This window comes from Oenanthe melanoleuca, chromosome 4 (genome assembly GCF_029582105.1).
Source record: "Oenanthe melanoleuca isolate GR-GAL-2019-014 chromosome 4, OMel1.0, whole genome shotgun sequence".
In the NCBI taxonomy this organism is placed as follows: domain Eukaryota; kingdom Metazoa; phylum Chordata; class Aves; order Passeriformes; family Muscicapidae; genus Oenanthe; species Oenanthe melanoleuca.
This window is the reverse complement of record NC_079337.1, coordinates 19,138,556-19,160,715: the sequence shown is the minus strand read 5'-3', so window position 1 is coordinate 19,160,715 and position 22,160 is coordinate 19,138,556. Positions and strand designations below refer to the sequence as shown.

At 39.0% G+C, this 22,160-nt stretch overlaps 1 protein-coding gene across 2 annotated transcripts in view; it reads right to left on the bottom strand.

The window, feature by feature from the left end:
• PDLIM5 (PDZ and LIM domain 5) overlaps positions 1 to 22,160 on the bottom strand; it is a 75,552-nt gene that overhangs the window by 1,597 nt on the left and 51,795 nt on the right. The window contains exons 4-7 of one of the 2 annotated variants that reach the window (XM_056490453.1): positions 7,967 to 8,009; positions 6,370 to 6,716; positions 1,394 to 1,566; positions 43 to 79 (exon numbers count right to left, since the gene is read on the bottom strand). In XM_056490453.1, coding sequence (XP_056346428.1) covers positions 43 to 79; positions 1,394 to 1,566; positions 6,370 to 6,716; positions 7,967 to 8,009 — 600 coding nt within the window. The remainder of the gene's footprint in view (positions 1 to 42; positions 80 to 1,393; positions 1,567 to 6,369; positions 6,717 to 7,966; positions 8,010 to 22,160) is intronic. The other variant, XM_056490454.1, reaches the window with a different exon arrangement.

The window sequence follows — 22,160 nt, the reverse complement described above, 5'->3', positions numbered from 1 at the left end:
TGCAAAGTATTAAAGTAATAAAAATGTAAAACATCAACTCACTTAGTCTTCTTCCCAGCTTCATTTTCCGGTTCTTTCACTGAAGGAAAACAGAAAATTTTTATTTTCTAGGGCACTGAAGACACAAGACTGAGATTCTCTGCTGTGCCAATGCATTCACTACAGCAGGAAATTACAAGGCTCGTTAGGATTGATTCTAAATACATGCCAATGGACATGAGCTATGTCTATGAACTTCAAGAGCCCCTTTACTAGCAGGACTGCTGAAAAGTGGCTCTGCTGGTCTCTGCCCTTCCCCTTGGCCCACCCTCCATGCTGGCATTGAGAAAGGTGATTTGAGAAGGTGAAGATGAATGGAAGTTAAGAGGTATTTATTTTGGATGAACATCCAGTGGGTTTATATCAGGTGATAATCCAAGCGTCTGTTTGCAGCCAGGCTATTTCCCACCAAGGCTCTAGAGATCTGCACAAAGGATAATGTAAATTCCCAGTCTTGATTTTAAGGCTGGCAAATCTACTTGCAGTAATTTTCTTACAGCAATTGTCAAGATGATAAATTTATCTTTACTGGAGAACATGTTATTTGAAGTTCAGATCCCATACTCAGCCCTTAAAGGACTGATGAAGGGAACTGAACATAGGACAACAAAACAGTCAGGTACAAAGCCGGAATATTTATCACACACGGACAATAACCCTCATTTTGGGAGATGTTATTACCGGCTTCTAGAAACAGCTGTTTTAATCAAATCTCCCCCTGGAGAGGAAGTCTAATTTCCTCAATACCTTCTTTATTGCACCTATAGTCGAGAAAAGCTGAAGAATGAGAGTTCAAAGCCCCTCATAGCACTTCCAGTGGCCTTCATACAAAATCTCAATACAAACCTCAGCCAGTGACTTATGGCTGACAGCCATAATGTGAAATTGATGTTTTAGCCTAAAATTATATGACCTTCACTACATTACCATTCCTCTCCACCAATACATGTAATCACACCATAGCATAAGCACAGGGTGGAAATATTACCTGGGAATAAACTGAGGAACTATGGATTTATGTTTCTGATGGTTAGATCATTAAAGATCATACACTTTTGTATTACTGACAAAGACTTTCTACATGGCAGGAAACAGCTGATTTTTCTGAAGCATTAAATTTGATCAGGAAAGGCACCATTTTGGAGATTTGGGGGGAAAAGAAACAACAAATACACATATTTCAATACCTTTGGGAGCAGAAGTGGAAATTTTAGGATTTATCTAGAATGTTTTAATTCGGCTCAAAGAGGAATAACGTCCAGCAATGTGTACATCCCGCACCACTTAGTAAGGGCAGGGTTTTGCAGTAGCGTTTCCCGTTCTCCATCTCCCCTGCCCCCCGTGGGTCACTCACTGTGGTCGGTGCCGGTGATCTGCGCCAGGATGCGGAAGGAGCGGGACTGGGTGGTGCCGGTGCGCGGGTGCCAGTCCTCGGTGTCCTCAATCAGCCGCTTCTTGCTGGCGTCGCTGTGCGTGGGCGTGTGGTAGAACTCGGTGTAGGTATCCACGATGTGCTTCCGCGGGGGGCTGCCGGGACACACACAGCAGTGAGGGCACGGCTGCAGGCAGCACCTCCCTCTGCCCAGTACAGACACTTTCACAGCACCTACAGGCAGCGCTTGAGGCCCGGCTAAACACACCTTCTAGGTTTTCTGAACCAAACACACCTTTTATAATTACTCTAACCCCACTGAAATATTTGGCCTCGTTTCACTGATGGAACACTTGAAACAGTAAAACACACTATTATCAAGACATCTACACGTTGAAACTTTTACCGTTTGGGTGGGTTTTTCCTTGGAGGTGACAGAGTAAGACAGCAAGAGAAAGTTTTCCCAGCATAAACAGGAAAAGGAGAAAAAGAAAAGAAGAAATAAAGTCAGAAAGCTGAAATGAGACAGAAATGTGGCTAATTACTCCACTGAATTAGTTTGGCGAGAAAGGGCACTAAAATCCAATTAATAGCCATATTCTCATTCTACCACTAAAACCACTGCTCAGAACTCATATACTTTAATTAAACTCATGTTGGTTTTCCTATACGGATGACAGGGGAATTTGTTTTGGGAAAGCAGGGTAGTTACCTAGCTCAGATCAGGTGCCCCTTGACAAATTCTCCCTTTAGCTCTCGAGGGGCACAGCACAGATGTGTGCACATGCAAGGACCACCCGGTACACACCAAGTCTTTTGCACTTGGCAAAGCCTAGATCAGAAGCAGGCCATCAGAAAGCACAGATAGCCACGTTCTGAGGCATAATGAGGAGGTACCCTCTTTGAAAGAAAAACAGTGGGGTGATTGTTCCATCTGAAACTTCCCCTGCAGTAACCTACAGGCTATTATCAACCCTTGCACTAGCAAGACTTTCAAGAGTACAGGATCTAAAGGTTTTGATCCCAGTAAGTGATACAAAGAATGTGCCAATTTGGGAAAAGGGAATGAAGACTCAAACTATTTAAATTACTCCTAAGTTCTACATTTGTTATTCCAAAGCATTAATCTGTAAGACCCTCTAAGTGTACATTTATTTTTACATAATTTACAGGAGGAAAGCTGTGACGAACTAGCTCCTAGGACATAAAACTACTAAAAAGTATTAAAAATCAACACCCAACAAAACTTTAAAAGTCACTTTTTTTTTTTTGACACTACATCCTCACTCTATTTTTATGGTTCAAAGTATTTCTGGGGAAGAAAGGTGGAAAATCAATGATGTTAACTGTTAACAAGTAAGAATTAAGCCCATTAAATAGAATGCATTAGTAAAAACTTAAGCTTAAGAAATATTTAATACTTGAAAGAACGTGAAAGATATGGTACAAAATTATATCAAAATATTTAATTTATTGACACACAGTATTAGCACAGAGCATGTATCAAATGTCAAAGTTAATAACAGAGAAAGAGGTATAGAAACAAAGGCAGTGGCAATTTGAGGATGGAGAACAGAGAAAAATGGAGTAAAGCATCTTAAACAGTTATTAGCAAAAATGACATATTAAAAGTTCAAGCAGTAATTAAAGGTGTGGAAATACATGAAAATGTAATTATTTATATGCAGTTTACTGCATTATAGCAACTACCCCATTGAGATAAGCAGTCTTTCACATTTGTTGAAAGTGGTATAAATGAAAAAATCCCACTAACTCTCTTGTCCTACTGGTCTCCTTTTTGAAAGCTTAAGAATCTACTAGCAATGACTCACTGAGGCAACAAGGTGGTGCCAGAGACAAAGGAAAACTCAATGAAACAGGCTCTCTCTTAACTCAGCCATGAGGCAAGGGGAGAAGAGAGAAGCCAATAAAACCTCAATCACTTATCATCCTAATATGCAGAGTATATGGACATTAGTTTTCTTTTCCTGTATGAATTCAGAATCCAGCCCTTCATTCCACAGTTCTCAAACCAATTTTATTTTTATACTGTATTTCATAATTTGCTAGTTGTATTACCAGCACCAATGAACAACAGTCGCACCAAGAATTTATCAGTACACACAAACACCACACGAATGTTTTGTAGAATAAAATTGAGCTGCAAAATGTATCATGGTGAAAAGCCAAGTCACATCATGTCCAATGCAGATAAAATAATGTATTACATTAAGAAAAGCTGAAGCTGTTTTGCAAAATTTAAATTAACTCTGTAAGAGCTGTAATTTTGCAAAACCAGAATACATGCTGGTTATTCCAATAGGAAAAATAACCATAATTCAAGTCCAGTTGTATCAAGCTGTTGATACTAACTTTGTCGGTGCTGCTATCTGCAAGGGAAAAAAAAAAAAAAGGTATTTGATGTGTTAATTAATTCTTTGTTTCTTAAAATAGTACAGGAGTTTCCAAATCCAAGCTGTGGTAAAGCCATATATCACATAAGTCAAACTTAGAAACACCAAGAGAACCTACAAGAGAAAATTTTAGCCCAGATGAACTTCAACTGAGTGAAGTCTATGGACATCTTACCTGTTTTAAGCAGCAGGCACTTCTTCATGCAAGAGCTGGCAAAAAGGTCTTGATAAAAGTGCAACACACACAGGCTAGTGAAGGCAAATTGCTCGCTTTCTAAGGCAGAACTAAACAAGGGAAATTAAACTTCCTTTCCCATCCTGAAGTCAAATAGTTTATATCCTGAATGTTCTTTGAGGGAAGCCAAGAGGAAGTGAGGAAATTGTGAGTGTAACAAGGTGCATGTCTAAAGAAGTGCATTTGCTAAGCAGTGCCATCTATGAACTGGTACAAGCTGGTTTTTTGCACGTTTTGAGAAAAATGAATCATACAAGCCACAGAAGTAAAACAGAATTAATTTCAGACTGATCAATAATTCCAAACTGCAATGTTTGTGATACTTTATGATGTCATTGCTGCAATTTTAAATGAGAAGATATTTATGCATCTTTGTAGAAACTTAACTTTTCCAGGTAAAATTACATAATGTAGCAGCAGACCAATATAACCACTTTAGTGAGTTTAGTCTGCTTGTTTTTGTTCCGTGCTTTAGGACTGCAGGACACTTAGGCAGCCTAAACACAATATTGTTAGAAAGACTGCAAAATAAATTAAGATTTTACAACTCTGAAACGTCCTCAAACTTTTCCAAACTAGATCTACAAGGCTGACAGTGAGACAGGGATTTCTTCACCTCTCAGCTGTGATTATTCATCCTCTTTGATGGTATTATTCATCCTCTAAGTAAGGTAGGGCACATAGCAGTGCTCACCCAGTCATCCTATCTTGATTGTAAAGTGCTTACTCTGTGCCTGCAGCACTTCCTTCCAGAAAACAATTTTGTTGCTATTGTTCCTCTTTTTCAGTACTAATTGCTGCTTTTGAATACTCCTTACACAGTTATTTGCTAAAACAGTATTCCTGGAAAGATAAGAGAGTGTTTGCCAAAGTGTATTCAACAACTGCACCAGCAGTGAGCAAGTCCTTGGGATCTCTCAATTTCAACCCACATTTTGCAGAGTGGATTTCTGCCATCATCTGTTTAAGAAAGGGCTGGAAGTTACCATGGCTACAGTGCCATATAAAATGCATACGGGCTGCATTATGAGTCCACACATGGAAAATATTCATACTACAACATAAAGGGAATAAGTACCTAAAGAAGTTCTGGGTTTTTTTTACTCCATAAGAAACTCAACTGAAACTGCAATTTATTCAGTATTTTAGTTGGCATGGATGTTGACCTTTCTGTAGAGTTCTTCATATACTTTCTATACTGAGTGAATATCGGAGAAGAGAGGCACAAAGCCTATTGTGGGATGGGAAATAGTAACCACAGCTTGTAGGTTTTAAGCCCAGGTTTCATATGCTTAAAACTGAAGAGAAACCTACAGTTCCCCTCCTGCCCTTTTTATTACTTAATTCAACTGCTGGTCACAGAGGCCAAATGGCATGGGACTGCTCATTCCCAGCCTCCTCCCCTCCCCCCAGCACAGAAGGCACTGGGAACTGGTCCCTGAGCAGCTACAGCTACCAAACTCTGCCCAGGAATTTCTGGAAGAGCCTAAGGCATCCCCAGCCAAAATCTTGCTGCAGGTCCGAGCTCCCAGGACTATTGCAGGGTTTAATTTCGTTTACTAATCTATTGTTTAGTAGTCTAGATGCTACACCAGATAAAGACTTTTATGTCTCCTGTCTCCTAAATGTTCAGTCTCTGATGCCCACTTCAATATAAACAATTATTTGAATAAGGAAATGACTCACATTTTGAATCTGCATTGCTTGTTTAGGATGAAGGCAAAATTTGAAGTTGAGGTATTTATATTACAGCACTGTAAAAAATCTGCTTAACCCCATCAGCTTCCTAGAAAGTATCTTAAAACTTTCTCCTGTGTTTTGCCTCCCTTCTGGGACCTTTTTCCACTGGTTCTGCCAGGATCACGGTTGGTCTTCCAGAATGTCTCATTCCCAGCCATCACAGCACCCACTGGCCCGTCTTGACAGACTGCTCTGCATTTTTGAGTGCCTGCTGCTTTCAGTCGCTGTATTGGGTGTCAAAATACACAGTGAGATTGAACATGGAAATTAATACCAGGCTTGTTATAAGGTCCAGAACACGTGGTGATAGAAAACATCATGTAAAGCATTCCATGATCCTTGTTCAATTTAGCCGTGACACTCTATAAACTGATATGTCACTCGTGAGAAAAACCACCGCCAGAAGTCTAGCTGGGCCCTTTGAAGCATCACTTTTAAAATAATTTCTGAGAGATCAACTTCTGAGGAGTAAACAACTCCTCCAAGCTGTGTTCTCCTTAGCCCCCAAACAAGCCCGGCTTTTTTCCTGTGAGGAAAGACCCTCACAGCAAAAACAAAATCCTACCTACCCATTTTGCTGTTTACTGTCCCCCTGGCTGTCCGCGCCTCCTCGTGGCGGCCCCTGGGCTGCGTCCTGGGCGCCGTCGGCGGCACCGTGCTGCCGTGGGACAGGAACTGCAGGTTTAGGAGCGCCCGGCACCGCGTTAGGCTTGGCGCTAGCATGCACTCCGGGCACGGCACACGCCTGCGCCGGCGTGAAGGCGGAGGACGGTGATGGGATGGAGGTGACCTTGGAGGAGGTTACAGCTCCAAACGGCCTCGGTGTCTTATTGAAAGCCACGCTGGCTGTGGCAGTGACTTTGGGTGCAGCAGCAGAGGCAATGGGCACAGGCTTAACTACTTCGGTAGGTTCTGCCTACGTGGGATGAAAAACAGAACACAAACACACAAAACCACGCCAAACGCATGCACGTTCCTCAGCAGGGACTTGAGCTGCTCTCGGGGGAGATGACCCACCTAGCGTGAAGCATAGAAGCAAGCTTTACCAAGACTGCAGCCATGAAATGTATGGAAAAACAACCCAAGCCGTGCATTTTAGGAGAGGGAACGATCCCAACATGCACAATCAATATGAAATTCCACAATGCTAGCTCCTCTCGGCATATCCAAAACAGACACTCCACAAATCAAACTCACAAGAAACTGAAAAACCGCTCTGTTGCAAAGCCCACCGGGTAACTCATGTGGAAAAAACTAGAGCTTTTCAGAAAAATCCACATTCCATGTCTCAAACCCAATTTGAGATACGCACATTCCCCATACACAAATGGAATGTGCAAGAGCTCACACAATGATCTGTTGCTAAGATCTTTAAGAGCAGAACAAGAGCACACTGATGCTCCCCAAGGTCTCCACATATCCATGTCAGATAGTACACTCAAGAAATATGATTTTTTTGTTTGGTTGGGGTTTTGTGCTGGGAATTATGTTTTAACATTGTGGTTCCCAAACCGTGGCCTTTAAAGGTCATGGTCAGCAGAACAGTAATATACTACACATTAATTATGTCTGCTGGAGAGGCTTTTCAAGTACAGGCTATTTATAAGTACTTCCAAGTTTGCAAACAGCATTTTTATCAGAAAGTGGGTTTTGAAACTGTTGCATAGAATAAAACATTAGAAGAATTCAAGAACAAGTAATTCTCCAGGAAGAATTCTTTAAGGAAAGTGATGGGACTTGTTCTCTGAAATTGTAATATTTGGATAAGCTTCTCTCAAATACCAAGGAAGATTTTAGTGTCCATTAAAATAAATAAATCCCCACAAAAATAAATTTAAAAATCAGTGCCGAAAAATTTCTACCTGCTTCTGTTTCTCTCTTAGGTACAGAGGGAAAACACCAAGCAATATCTTAAAAAAAAAGTTCCAAGATTTGGAGAATAACTCTATTTGCCTTTTTTCTTTTTCTGTTTGATAATCATTTCCAGGTCTCTCCATTCTCTTTTAGGAGGCAAAGATCAAAATGCTGCAATTCTCTTAACATAACACATGGAAAATAAGCATGTTATACTGAAAGTTTGAATGCCAGTGCTTAACAACAGGGTTTGACAGATGGGTATCAGTTAGTGCCACATGCTACATTTCTTGGTTCTGATGATGAACATACCTTTGTCACATGAAAATGATCAGGTTTTTGTATAGAAGACACTCTGGAAAAGAAAAACATAAGCATAATTGTTAAAAATGAATTATTTAATGTTTCAGCATTTCCCTGTTCTACTCACCACACCTACCCATAGATACATAAAATAAATATTTTTTTTTTCCTCTACAGGTAACAAGAAGCATTCAAGGTAAATCTACCACACCATTGTTAATACAAGGCAAAGGCAAAACTGAACTGAATTAATTTCTCCAGATACAATGTCAGGAAGTCTTAGCATCTAGCCTTAGATTTATAAATTCATAATTCCATATCATTAGTTCAGAGACTTCAATTTCAATATGCTTTCTGTTTTTCATTCTTTCATAAGAAACTGTCACATAACTCCACATATCTGACCAATTTATCAATCTATCACTATTTATATTTTAAGCAGTGCATAACCAATATACAGGCCTAAACCAGAACACTTCCTTTTAGAATGACACAAATCCTCTCGAAGAATTTGGCAAGTTAAATAATACAGACATTTTTTACACAGTCTTTGGTTTTCAAATATAAGGTTAATGTCACAGGAATTCTACAGTAGATGGCAAAAAAAATTCTTCCAAACAATGAACACATTGAAACTATTGTGGGGCAGTGGGAAGGACAGGAAGTACAGCAATGAAAAGGATTACAAAGATAAAGAATTGACAGATTATGTTATATCTAAATTGAAATGGCAATGTGTTACAGGTCAAAAGCATCTCACTCAATCGGGTTCTTTTTAGATTTGCACATGTTTACTTATATGCAAAAAAACCAGGCATACATGAAAACAACAACAAAAAAAAAGCCAGCAAAAAGTCTGATACAGCAACATTTTGTTTGCAAACATTACTGCTGGTACACTTGAGTGCTTTCATGCTCTTCTGCCACAAATCTGGTTCTTTGACACATTTGTGTCACATTTCCAACACATCTTCTGAATAAGGTTTTGAAAAACTGCAGTCAGTTTCTCATTTCCAAAGGACAATTTGCAAAGGAGGCAAAAAGGTTCATTTAACTGGAAATTAGCTAACAGAGGCTACAGTTTTAAAATCACTTCTAGTGTATAAACCAGCATTTCCGTTTTTACCAGAAAAACATGGACAGCTACAATTGAATTAGGCACACTTGTTCCCTTTAACAACAACTTTTTTTTATTATTTATTTTCCATTTTGTTCTATTTTTCCCCCTTAACTATTTTGTTCAGAATGTTTATTACTTCCTTCAAAGTCATTCATCCCTTCGGGCTCATCAGATCACAGCAAAAGGAATCCTGATGCAGGTTCAGTATCTACCTTACAAGAAAAGGAAATCCAGATGCCATGCTGGCAGGGAAAAAAAAAAAAAAAAAAAAAAAAAAAAAAAGGAAAAATTGCATAGCATGAGAAGATGACGTTCTGCACTTGGCCTTGCCCACTCGTGCATGGCTGCTGACACACATTATGTCCACATCAACAGCAATTCTCCACAGAGAGAGGGTTTTGTCTGCCCTGGGGAACAGGTCCCTTCTCCCCTTTCCCACAGAGTGTGCAGCCTATGAAAGCCTGACCTCTGGCCCTCCACAGCGCTGGGGTGCATCATTAATCACTCCTAATTGCAGAGTTGTCAATTTGCAGCAACAAAAGCAACAAGAAGGGAGAAGAAAAAGCCAATACATATGGAAACTTTTCTTTCTCTTTTCAGACCATCTCTATCTTAGGTATATGGGTTCATTTTTAATATAGTAACTTGAAATGCTTTATGTATCTATTAAGTTGAAACAGCAGGAAGAATTAGGAAGATATTCATTATTCAAGCCAACTACCATATTTCACACTTGAGGAAAAAAACTTCTCTTCACTAATGCTGGACTTTTGTTTAAGTCTCATTAAAAAAAAGAACATTTTTATTTTTCTTTGGTTTTTACAAAATAATAACATTTGAGTTTGCAATGGATGACATTGCCTCTATACTCATTGACACAGCACTAAGCAAAAATGATTTCATGCCAATATTACCAAACAATCAGAAGACATACTTTTCAAAATTCATCTTCAAAAATATCATACAAAGAGAACCAAAAAAAAGGGTGGGGGGGGGAAAAAAAGCTTGATAACCAAAATGTTCATGATGTTCCTTTTAAACAGACAGACAACGTAACATTTTCCCCACAAACATACTTGAACCAAGGACATAAATTTGTGTGCCCCAGACATACTTAAAACAGTTTAACTTGGCCTTGTTGACTTCAGACCAAAATCAGACTAAAAATCTGTGATTTATCCCATATTGTAAAAAGAAAATGCTCACCCAGCAAACTGAGCCACCAAGATCATAATGTGAAAAATGCATGGTGGTTAGACAAGACAGTACAAAAGAAAATGCACACTTCAAGCTAAAAAGCAAAACACATCCAACACATACATTTAAGAAAATTCTTCCTTCAGGCCTATTTCCCACAATATTTTCATAGATACCACTGAACTGCACAGCCAAAAACTAATTAAACTGCAGAATTGTGCATATTCCTTAGCTGTTAGCACTTCACTTGCCACCTAGCAATTAAATATATGAGGATTTCATGCAGGTTTGATCCCATCGAAGCATGAATAACTGTTGATAAAAGTTTTCAGAATTAGATGACACACTTGCCCTGTTACTGCTTAACAGAAAAAGCAGGATGGCTTGAAGCATGGTATTTTCTGAATGATTTAAAACTAGCAGTTCAACATATCAGTTTATGCAATACTTTCAATAACATACAAACAAAGCAAAGACATAAGAGCTCAGTATTTAGGCTTATTATAAACAACTCACACAAAAGACCTTGGCAAATGGTTACTGTATCAAACTTCATAAGAATTATTATAAACAACAAAAACAGCAGCTGCAGTCATTGCTTACTGACAAACTACTACTGAAAATAAAAGTGCACAAATTTTTTGCACAGCTTCTATATCAAAGTCATTCATTTTTTTATTGGTGGGAGAGAGGGGAAGCAGCTATATTTAGCTTGTGTAAACAGCCCATTTTGACCAAACATGATCAAATTTGCTGTCAAAACATACCACAATATAATGCTCTCTGATTAATACTTTCATGACATTTAATGCAATTCAAAACATTCCAACTTCCAGAGCAGCCTTATTAGGAAAATGAATTAGTCCACTCTTCACTGTAAGCAGTAGGCCCAGCAAAAACTATTCATTCTTTAAATTCTCCTATTATTCTTTCATTTCCCAAGTATTTCACCCAGTTAAAAAAAAAAAAAAGACACAAGCAATTTGACATAACCCTTCTATACTTTCCAGTAAGCAGAAAAACACATTATTAAAGCTAAAACTACATGCTTCTGCAGTGAGTACAATTTGATACGCCACCTCCAAGGACTGATCATCAATGGCAGCAGAGTTCTCAATAATCAACATCATGGAAGCAAACTCTCAGCCACTAAACCTCTAACTCTTCACTGAACCTAGAATCCAAAGGATTCTTCTGAACTCCATTTAAAGCCCTATCATCCCCCATCCATTTAAACCCCCTTAGTCAAGGGACTGTAATGCACCCATAACTTAAAAAGCAGATGAAAAACAAAATGGGGAAGTCACAAGAAGGTAACTGTGCTTATATGAGCCCTTCTGTAAACAAGGGGAACACACACTCTGCCATTAACCCAGCTGCTGTGTTTGCTGCTTTCATATTTCTGTAACCAGAAGGATTGTTCAAACTCTTGAGAGAAATACAAGAAGGTGTAACACCTTCAGCGAGTAACAGAATCATCTAGGTTGAAAAAGGTCTTTAATATAAAACTCAACCAGAAATCTAACACTGCCAAGTCCACCAAACGAAGTCAATGATGGAAAACTTCCTCTGAACTTTATTTGTTGTTCTGAACTGAACCTTTCCAATAGAAGGATGGAAAAGAGGAAGGATTCCCTTCCTGTCTCACATCCTGCCCTTCCAATTTTCAAAACTAACTCCTCTTTCCTAGCTGCTGAATCATTAGGAGACAAGTTTTGGCAGCAGATGTTACATCCCAGAAAAGCCACTGGTCAGATCTTCCTTCCCAAAACTTGAATTTTTCATGGTCATGCCATTGTAGTCTACAGTTCTGTTGGTTAGCTTCATTTTACTTCTAGAGAGTAGTCAATTGACAGGGGGGAAAAATAAATTAATTTGCTTTCTGTAAATTAGCCAACTCATGGAACAAAGATGACAAGCAGAAAGTATTTAACATATAACAAGCCATGACTCTCACTAGGGGTTATCTGAATAAAAACAGATGTAGACATAATTTAAAGCACAGAAAAAAGAACAATCCAAATATATTTCTTTTTTCTTTAAACACAACCCTCTTCTTCCTGACAGACATAATTAACTTCTTTCAAAGTTTGCTCTGGCTCACAACAATAGAGAAGAACATTTTTAAGCTTGCCTCTTGTTGCAACTTATACACCTTCAGAAATGGTTTCCTTGCATACAAAAACATACAACTGTGTTTCCCACAGTTTTATAGAAGCACACACTGCAACTTGGTACAGCAGCACTTCAGCAATCTTGTCAGGGCAAGGATCTGTGGCCTCCAGATTGCAAACCTGTCTACAGTCCAACACATGGAAAGGCAGAGGGAGCAAAATCATCATTAAGTACAACTCAATGAAAATTGGAATCTATTGTAGTCACTGGCAAAAAAAAAAAAAAAAAAAATTGCCTTAAGAAACAGCAATGTTTTCAAATCTGTACTCTGGTCATTGTGGTTGCTAAGAGATGGCTGTCAACATTTTATTTCATCAGTCATTCCCTTTGTCCTAGTTTATTATGCTAGCTTACATTTAGTTGAACATACCAAATTATGACAAATAGTGTTAATTACAATCAAACAACAGAAATGTCAGTGCTGCACCCAGAGGGTGGTTGGGCACTAGAACAGAGCTAGTTTGTGAGTCACTCTCAACACATGCTTCACTTTCAGTAGGTTTAAAAAGGGCTAAACTAATAGAATGTGTGTGTCAGCCTTTTACATTTGGTAGACATTATACAATACCTTCACATCTTCACAGTGTGCACCCCTCAGCACACCAGGGTACAGTGAAGCACTAAGTCAGGTAAAAGAAAGAAAAACTATGTTCTTGCTTTAGTAACTGCTTGATAGTTGGCCAAATCAAATTTAGGTCTCTCCTCTTAAATTTAAGTAAGGTTTGTGATTTCATCATTATGTGTTAAAATAAACAGTGCTGATATTTTAGGAAAGAAAAAAGCTGCCCTCTGCTTTGGTATTCCTACCCACAAAGGTTTAGTTGTTTTTAAGACCTCCCAAAGACAACTACTCCTCATAGTCTCATTCCTGTGGTCTGTGGCAGCCCTACCAATACATTTGTAAAGAGAATTTAAGTGCAGGCAGATAATATTTTATTCTATTACAGCAAAACCAAAAACCAAACAAAAAGCCAAGGAAAAAATACCACAGAATTTATCTCACTTACCTTCTGTCAGAAGCTTTAAAAAACATGGGTTTTTGCTTCCATGAAGGCAGAAAGTTTAGCAACATGGAATTCCTATGTTATTGTCAGCCCTGAACTGGGAGGGCACATCTGTCCACACCTGCCCATGACTCCCCTGACTGAAGCCCAAACAGGTAAAGCATCCCCAGTACCAAGTAGGGCCAATGCCTTACAATCCTGTATGGCAGATTGCTGCCAGTTGTCCTAGAAAAGTCATAAAGCAGCCTAGATACAAGTGGTAGCTCAGCATGCCTAAATAATCTAATTAATGTCTAATTAATTAAAGATGATTTCTATTAGTTTTGCCTTGCTATAACTATTTCTTTCTTTCCTTTAAGCCTTCCTAAAGCTGTCTTGCTAAGTAATGGTACTGACATAACAGCTAAGTGCAAGTGACAAGAGAAGACCAGATATAGTTGTTTTATAATAAACCATACTTTATACATTTGATTTTCTTTATCAGTGCTTATTAGATAGCAATTTTAACATAGCAAGACACCTTAAACAGACATCTTAAAGAAAAGCATAGGTCTTAATAACTCACAGATCCAGTCAGTCCTCCAAAACCCTTAAAAACCAAAAAGGGCTCAGCTTCACATAGATTTGATGACAGACTGAAGCCAAAGTAATAATTTAAAAGATTCAAAACTAAGCACTGAATTAGTTTTTCCAGTGCTTTCCACAATATGGTGACTAATGTTTAAATTACCTCCTTTGTTTAAAACATAGCCCAAATAAGCTCAGAAGTGCAGTCATATCTATTTTAACTGGAAATTCACCACAAACAGCTCCCCAATCCCCAGCATGTCCTTATTTGGTATTTTTATTTTTTTCCCTTATGTGTGTGTGTGGGAATGAACATTTTTTCTCAAATGAAGAATCTGGCAATTTAGAGAACCATTAGATGGTATTTTACTTCTTCTGGGGGCTAAACACACCTATCCTCTACAAAGCAGTTCACCCATTCATTACTTCCAGGAAGTCTGAGAAGGACAGTAGAAGTGTAGTTAGCCAAATGGGATGAAAACTGTTTCTAAGGTGTCAGGCAGAAACAGCAAAGAAGAGCCCTGTCCTTGACTAGGTCATCAGCACAGGAAGTGGTGACCTAGACTCCAAAAGTACTGTCCCAAAGTCTGGCAAAATCCTGGCTGCCCTAACACTCCTGCTTCTTACTGACTTCAGGTGACACAAGGGTGGTGTTTCAAGCTGTGCCATCATCCCAACTACAATATGGGAACATGTGGAGAGCCTACCACAACTGCATGGCTGTCAGGAAAATCACTGAGCCTGGGACCACACCAGAAAAGCCATGGACATAGCAGTAGTCACCAACAAAGAAACATGACAATAAATCTATTTAAAAGGATAAGTTTTAATAGGACATGCTATGGGTTCAGTTATTTCCCATTAATAGGAAATGTCATTAAGCTTTTGTCTGACTTCTCAGTGGGATGCACCAGCAAACCAGCCAACTTTCTTTCCCACTCAGGCTCTCAGACACCCCTCTCTTTGTTCCCATGTCACCCCACCAGCAGTGGATGAATCCTCATCCTTGACAAGCACAGGACCTGAGTGGCAAAGAGCCACTAAGGCTGCCAGGGGCCTTTCCACCACAGGGACTCTGCAGCCAGCACATACCTGAACAAGTCCTCATTGCAGCAGATGTCTGGGGGGCTCCCACAGGCCATCCCCTAAGGGAAAACCACCACAGGTGGCACTGGATGTGGGCAGCAGAGCTGAAGCACTATAAACCACATGCCAGAATTATTACTGTATCAATTTAATGAGCACGCACTTGCCAGAAGCTGTTAACTTCTCCACTACAGAGCCTTGCTTTTCTTCCACTTTACCATTTCCATGTATTGTTTATATGGTTATATATTTAAGGTCACTGGCTTAGCAGCATGTATTACAGGTCTAACATACTATGAAAAGCTATTAATGTCTCAACATAGCCGTCTAGGATAGTTCTAGAAATTTAACAACTTCAGTCTGTTGGTTTACATATATTTTGACCTCAAGTTAACCTGGCCAACAGGTCTCACCACACTTTCAAGGGAAAGAAAAATCAAAGATCAACTGTCACACTATGAGCTGCAGCTGGAAATTATTCTGTTTTCTGCAAAATCTAAGCAAGAAAGATTGGAAAGCAGCAGAGACCTTTAACAGTTCATTTCTGTAGTCAATAAATTGGCCAAGGAACCAATTATTAAGAAAAAGTGCATAAAGCAAAGTCCTGTAATTCTTCTGCTGTTTGCAACAGCAGCTATGCGAGAAGAGAAAAATTAATAAGCCAATCTGACTCCAACTGATCCAGCTAACTATGAAGTTTTCCTTTCCCACCATCCAGTTTTTGAAAAAAAAAAAAAAAAAAAACCAAAAGCAAAAACAAACAAACAAACAAAAAAAACCCAAAAAAAACAACAAAAAAAAAAAAAACAAAAAAAAAAAAAAAAAACAAAAAAAAAAAAAAAACAAAAACAAAAAAAAAACTTTCATCCTTCTCAGCACAAAATACTTAGGGGTAACAGTCACAGCACACTTACAGTATATGAAGCAATTAAGTTGCTTTTGTGGGCAACTAATCACTGATGGAAAACATCTGATGGTCACAAAGCCTGTTGAGAACTGTCACAATGCTGCAAACATTACTTTCATCTTGCCTCATAGCCAAAGTAAGTGAGTAATATTTGACAGGCACAGTATGTGTTTGTATTACCTCATAGGGTTTTGTGCCACAGACATGACTTTCTACTGACAATATCCTGGAATTTTTCAAAAGCAGTAATTATTCAAAAAAATTGTGTGGAAAAAAGCCCTTAAAACAGTGCAGCTGTGAAATTCAGCTCTTACGTGGACACTCAACTCTGCAGCTACATCTTACTTTTATATGAGGTGGAGTAAGATACATACTTAGTTTAACTCACAGTGGTGCTACTCAATTTGTCTTTAACAGTTTTTCAGACCTCTAGAAAATACTTTATACCTGAAAACTTGTCTGCTTTTCCCAGCATTACCAAATTCCCCATCTTTCTTATGCTATTATGCTTTCATGACACTATCTCTATCTTTCAGGAAGACATTTATTTTCCAAACAGACAATCATTAATTTATTCCCATTTTACTGTTCACTAGAGGAAGGTGGGAAGGGTTGATGAGTCAGGACACTAAAATTTTGATTCTCAACAGCTGAGAACTTGCATGGCAGAGGACAGGTTTTATTTAACTGGTGTCTCATTTTTTCCTGTGGGCTGAAGCTTGGGAACAATACTTGGCAGTTCACTTACTTGTCTAAGGGGTTTTTTCCTGTTCTTTACATCCCACATAGACAGAGGTGCAAAATTAACTATCTGAGCTTAAGAAAATAACCAGTTACCTGCATGGGTACTAAATACACTATGCAGCCAGTTCAAGCTAACTTGAACTATTTTCAGCATATGAAGGGCATAGCCCATATTTAAACCATGTAAGCTTCTTTTAATCCATTTAGAGACAACTGTCCCCTGACAGATCACCACATATCCTTTTATAATTAAAGAATGCCTGCAAGTTAGTATCATAAACCATGCATGTTGGAGAGATGTGTTTTTCAAAGGAAAGCAACAGGTGTAGGGCATACTCTGCATTTGGAAAACAAAAGTGTAAATAGAGACAAGCATCATTCGTGGCACCCAAATAATGAGATGAATGTTTACAAAGGAAAAAACGACAGAGATTACACAGTTGACTGAGATAAAATGAACTTGGGCATCTTTAGGTCAGGTAAGCTACCCGTACTTTATCAGATTTTGACCTACAAAGAACCTATAGTAGAGAACACAGTGAAAATCACTCCTTTTCCATTCTTAATGTTGAATGTTGTCCCAGTTATCCCAGTGTTAGGTCAATTTTCAGAAGATTTTAAATAAATGCCATCAACCATGTCTCACAATCCATAACACCAAATACAGCCCCCCACCCCACCCCCTTTTCTGAAAGAGGGGACAAAAGTGTGTCTCTCAAATATATTCACATGCCATTCAAATTCAAAGGTAAGGAGAGTAATATTTTAAGACATGCTTAAACTTTTCAAAATGCAAGCTTTTCCATTTATCTGGACTTGGCCACGAGTACAGGAAGCACCACTGCTGACGCATTACTGCAGAGCAACTGCAAAATCCCAAGGCTACTCCAGGTTCTGGCAAGTAAGCCAACAGGACTTTAAAAACTTTTTGATCAGAAAACTTTTGGACCTGGGTCAAATTTCTTCAAGCTCACTGTCTTTCTGGCAGTCTCACTAAACTGTTGAATCTGATGGACATCTCACTTAACCCTAGCATTGGATGCTCAAGCAGCAGCAAGAAAACTTTGCCTAACATTTACAGAGAGTCATTGTTTTATTGAATTTCTGAGATCTTTCTAAAAACACTTATCCTTACATAACTAGTATAGAGAAGAAACAAAAATAAAAGATCAGTGTCCCAAAGCACTGCAAACAGTACGGTTATGCAATTCTCAGGAAGCTTTTAATCAGGGTCTTTGTAAATTAGTAGCACAGTGAAAGCCAGACTATGTTGTCGCATTCCTTAGGAAATTACAGTGCACACAAAGCACACCAGACTTCCAAAGCAAAGCTCCCCACACCAATACAGGCTTCCCTTGTATTTCCTAGTTTGAGATCTTGACAGCTTTGCTCTTGGTCTCCCTTTGTAGGACATAACTTTCTGCAGCTGAGTCAGAGGCTGCTGAAAATTTTCTCTAATAAAAACCCCAAGGGAAAAACAAGACACAAGGCAGCATGATTACAACAATGATGACAAGACTGGTTTCCATCACAGAGAAAGAATTTCTTCAACTTCATGCTCCAGTCTCCGAACACTAACTGGCGCAAAACGTGTCTCAGCAACAGGCACAGAATAACATTAGCTGTTACTACAAATTGTTTTCATAGCTGCACACTGGGATGAAAGCAGAGGGTAGAGCACTCCTGGCATTCTTGTCTCCATTTTGTAACTGGTTTGCTCCCATGTTAAGCTGGACATGATCCAGCAGTGTGTGCTGACAGCCCAGAGAGCCAAACGTGTCCTGGGCTTCATCCAGAGCAGTGTGGGCAGCAGGGCAGGGAGGAGATTCTGCCCCTCTGCTCTGCTCTGGTGAGACCCCACTGCAGGGCTGCAGCAGCTCTGGGGTCCAGCACAGGAAGGACACAGACCTGATGGAACGGGTCCAGAGGAGGGACACCAAGATATCAGAGGGATGGAGCACCTCTCCTATGAGAGAAGGCTGAGAGAACTGTGTTAGTCAACCTGGAGAAGGCTCCAGAGGGAACTTACAGCAGCCTTTCAATATCTAAAGGAAGCCTACTAGAAAAATGGTGAGGAACTGTTTAGAAAGGTAATGGCCTTAAACTGAAAGAGACTACTTTTAGACTGGATATAAGGAAAAATTCTTTACTGTGCAAGTGGTGAGGCACTGGAATAGGTTGCCAAGAGAGGTTGTGGATGCCCCACCCTTGGAAGTGTTCAAGTGTTCAAGTCCAGGTTGGCTAGCACTCCAAGTAACCTGGTCTAAGTGACAGGCATTCATGCCCAGGAGAGGGGGCTTGGAGCCAGATCTTTAAGATCCTTTCCAAGCCCAGACATTCTATGATAAGGTATTTCTGTAGCAGCACTGTGTGTTTTGCAGGTCCAGCTAAAGCCTGAAGGGAGGCAGCAGCACTGAGCATATTAGACACACAAGCACCATACAACTTGGTTACAGTGGTGTTTGCTCGCTGTGCAAGAATGGTGTTAGATGATTTTCACATGTCTATGACCCTCCTTATATCATGCACTCTCTTAAAATATAATCAAGGATTGGTTTCAGCAAATGAGTGCATCCCAAATTACTCTGTATTCCCCTCAAAAGCACACAGATATATCCATGAATAATCTGGACCAAATACATGTAATCTGGGGCATGAAGCAGTTTTAACAGCTGTATTGTTCTGATGCAGCTTTTCACAATTACTGACACGTGTTGCAAGGCTCTTCTGATTACTGTGTGTTTAATCTATATATAAATGCATTATTTTGCTACTCAAAAGCTTAGCATTTAGATGGTATCTGAAAGGCAGATGTCTGCCTGTGATGTCCCAGCTGGCTATTTCAAATTGTGCCAATAGAATTAAAATGTCACCAAAGATCATGCCACTGAGGTATGAGTGTTATTTTAAGAAGTGAAGATAAACTGTGGCCAACTTCAGATTGTTTCTTTAGGTCTTTCACTAAATAATTACATACACAGCTTAAAATAAATATGCAAGGTCAATGGCATCACAATTTACATGCCAGCTAACAAGCCCCTCACTTTCAAAAAGGTGTTGCATGGGTTAAATGAGAAATCAGTATAAGGGTTTTACTTGAGAGCGTGAATGGCAAATGCCCACCAATCACACAGAAGAACCTACACATTGTTTCAATGCTAACAAAATAAATCTGTTATTTGAGAGCAGTTATGAGGAGAATATTTTAATTATTTACCTGAAACATAAGAGCTTTGAAAGCATTGGCTCACTGACTGCAGAAAATATTAGTTATAAACAGTTGGAGGCTAATTTGATCATGCAAATTACTTTTATATGGATGCTGTTTTAGTAAAAGATATTGTCTTGGCAAGCCATGGGGAGAAGTGCAACTTCACATTCTACTACCTAAAGGCATTTACTCATGGGAAAAAAAGTCATGGGTCTCAGCTGCTTCCTACAAGAATTTTTAGGCATGGAAAGTGCACTTCTTGAGTGATCTCTTTGGATAAAGATGAAAAGCTCAACTGTACAGACATCTCTTAATAACACATTTATGTTAAGCAGACCAGTGACCAATACAATTTTTCTTGGCCCAACTGCTATCTTCAAGAGGAAACATCCATGAACAAGCAGAAAAATAAATCACTGACTTGTGAAGGACTTAAGATTTCTGCAGTCTTTTGCAAAAACGAGGAAACATTTCTACACAGTCCTAAAAAATATTCTGTGTGTTTACACAAAGTTTGGGTTACCATGGTTTGGAAACCAAAGAAGTAGTGCCAATCACCCTCTGGTCTCTGTAAGTGATATCCCTCAGTCATCCTCGCTCCAGCAGCCACATGCACAAAGCCTGATTTTTGAAGAGCCCTCACCAGGGCTGGTCCTTGCCTAACCAAGCCCTTCTTACAGGCTTGACCAGTCCAAGAAGCACAGAGAGTTTGAAATGACTGACTACACTGACTACAAGAGCTCTCTAATCTCACATTGAAAGACTTTTGTATCTACCATTACAGAAATTTGATCACCTGTGTCCCACCCAATTTTGCCAGTTGCTGCCAATTTCTACCAGTTTTCCCTTTTGCCTCCCTGCCCGATCATTGGCAATCTACAGTGATAAGGCAGGCAATAGCATTAGACCATTAAGGACATGCTCTGTATCTCTTATTTCCTTTTTTACTCACTTACACATGTGGCAGCTATGTCTGACAGATCGTCTTTAGGAAGAGCAACTTAAAGCAAACAAACAAAAGCATCACAAACAAACAAACCCCACTCAGACTGACAGACATGCAGGAAAAAAATGCTGAAAATGTCAAGAGGTAATTTAATTCAGTGACTAATAATGAGACAAGTTTTCCATGGAGTTTAAAAAATACAAAACCAAACAGCAGGAACATGGTGCATCATGAGAAGAATCAGATGAATTCCTCACATTCTTCAGGAATAAAATCATTGGGGAGAATTATACAATGAAGAGGGTAGTCAAGAGTAAATATCTAATGTTTGCAATATTCCAGCTTGCCCTCATACTTCCTTTTGGCCTTACCCACAGTGTGCAGCTATTATTAACAAAATGTCATTCTCTAGTGCTAATGTATGGGAGGCAAAAAAGAAACCCACCTCAACCAAGAAAACTGTTATGATCAAAATAATGATCAAAATGAAAGATGTAATTTTAAAATAAAAATTTGACTTAAGAGTACATCCTCAGAAAAAGCTGCAAACAATTTACAACTTTTTACATCTTTCTTCTGCAAAGAAAAGGCAAGCAGAAGGAATAGTTTCACAGTGTCCTTTAGTCAGATCTAGATCAACAATGTGCTCTGTCTGCTAATTACGTGTTAATAGCAGAAAACAGCTCAGGTTCAGCCCTGCATGGTATTATGTTACTACATGAAGACTGGTAAATGCCTCAAGGTTCATTATCTTTTATAGCAGATTAAGTCCTTCTCATTAAAAAAGAACCTTTGTTTCCTCCACATCAAGAGGAATTCGAAACTTTACAACCATATTTTATCGCAAAATACATTTGTCCTTTCTAGTATAAAAACTAACAGACATGTAAGTTATGAATCCATCCTTCCCACCAAGATAAATCTACTAGATTAAATCATTGAGTTCATGATTTCTCCCACACCAGTCACCAGCTTTAAAACTATGAACAATCCATTGAATTGATATAGTATTAATTTAAGCACTGGCATGTTACCTTCACTCACCTCTACGTGTTGCATACCATAGGACTTGTAAGCAACAACTTCATGGCGCACCAGAAAAATAGCTAGCTTTAGTGGCTAATGTAAATAAGGATCATTTCTTTCTGACTAAAATAAAAAAATAGAGTGACTCACACTTTATTAATTGACATTAGATATTCTGAAATTTATCTGGATCCTAAATAAAACTCAACCTAAGAGCTTT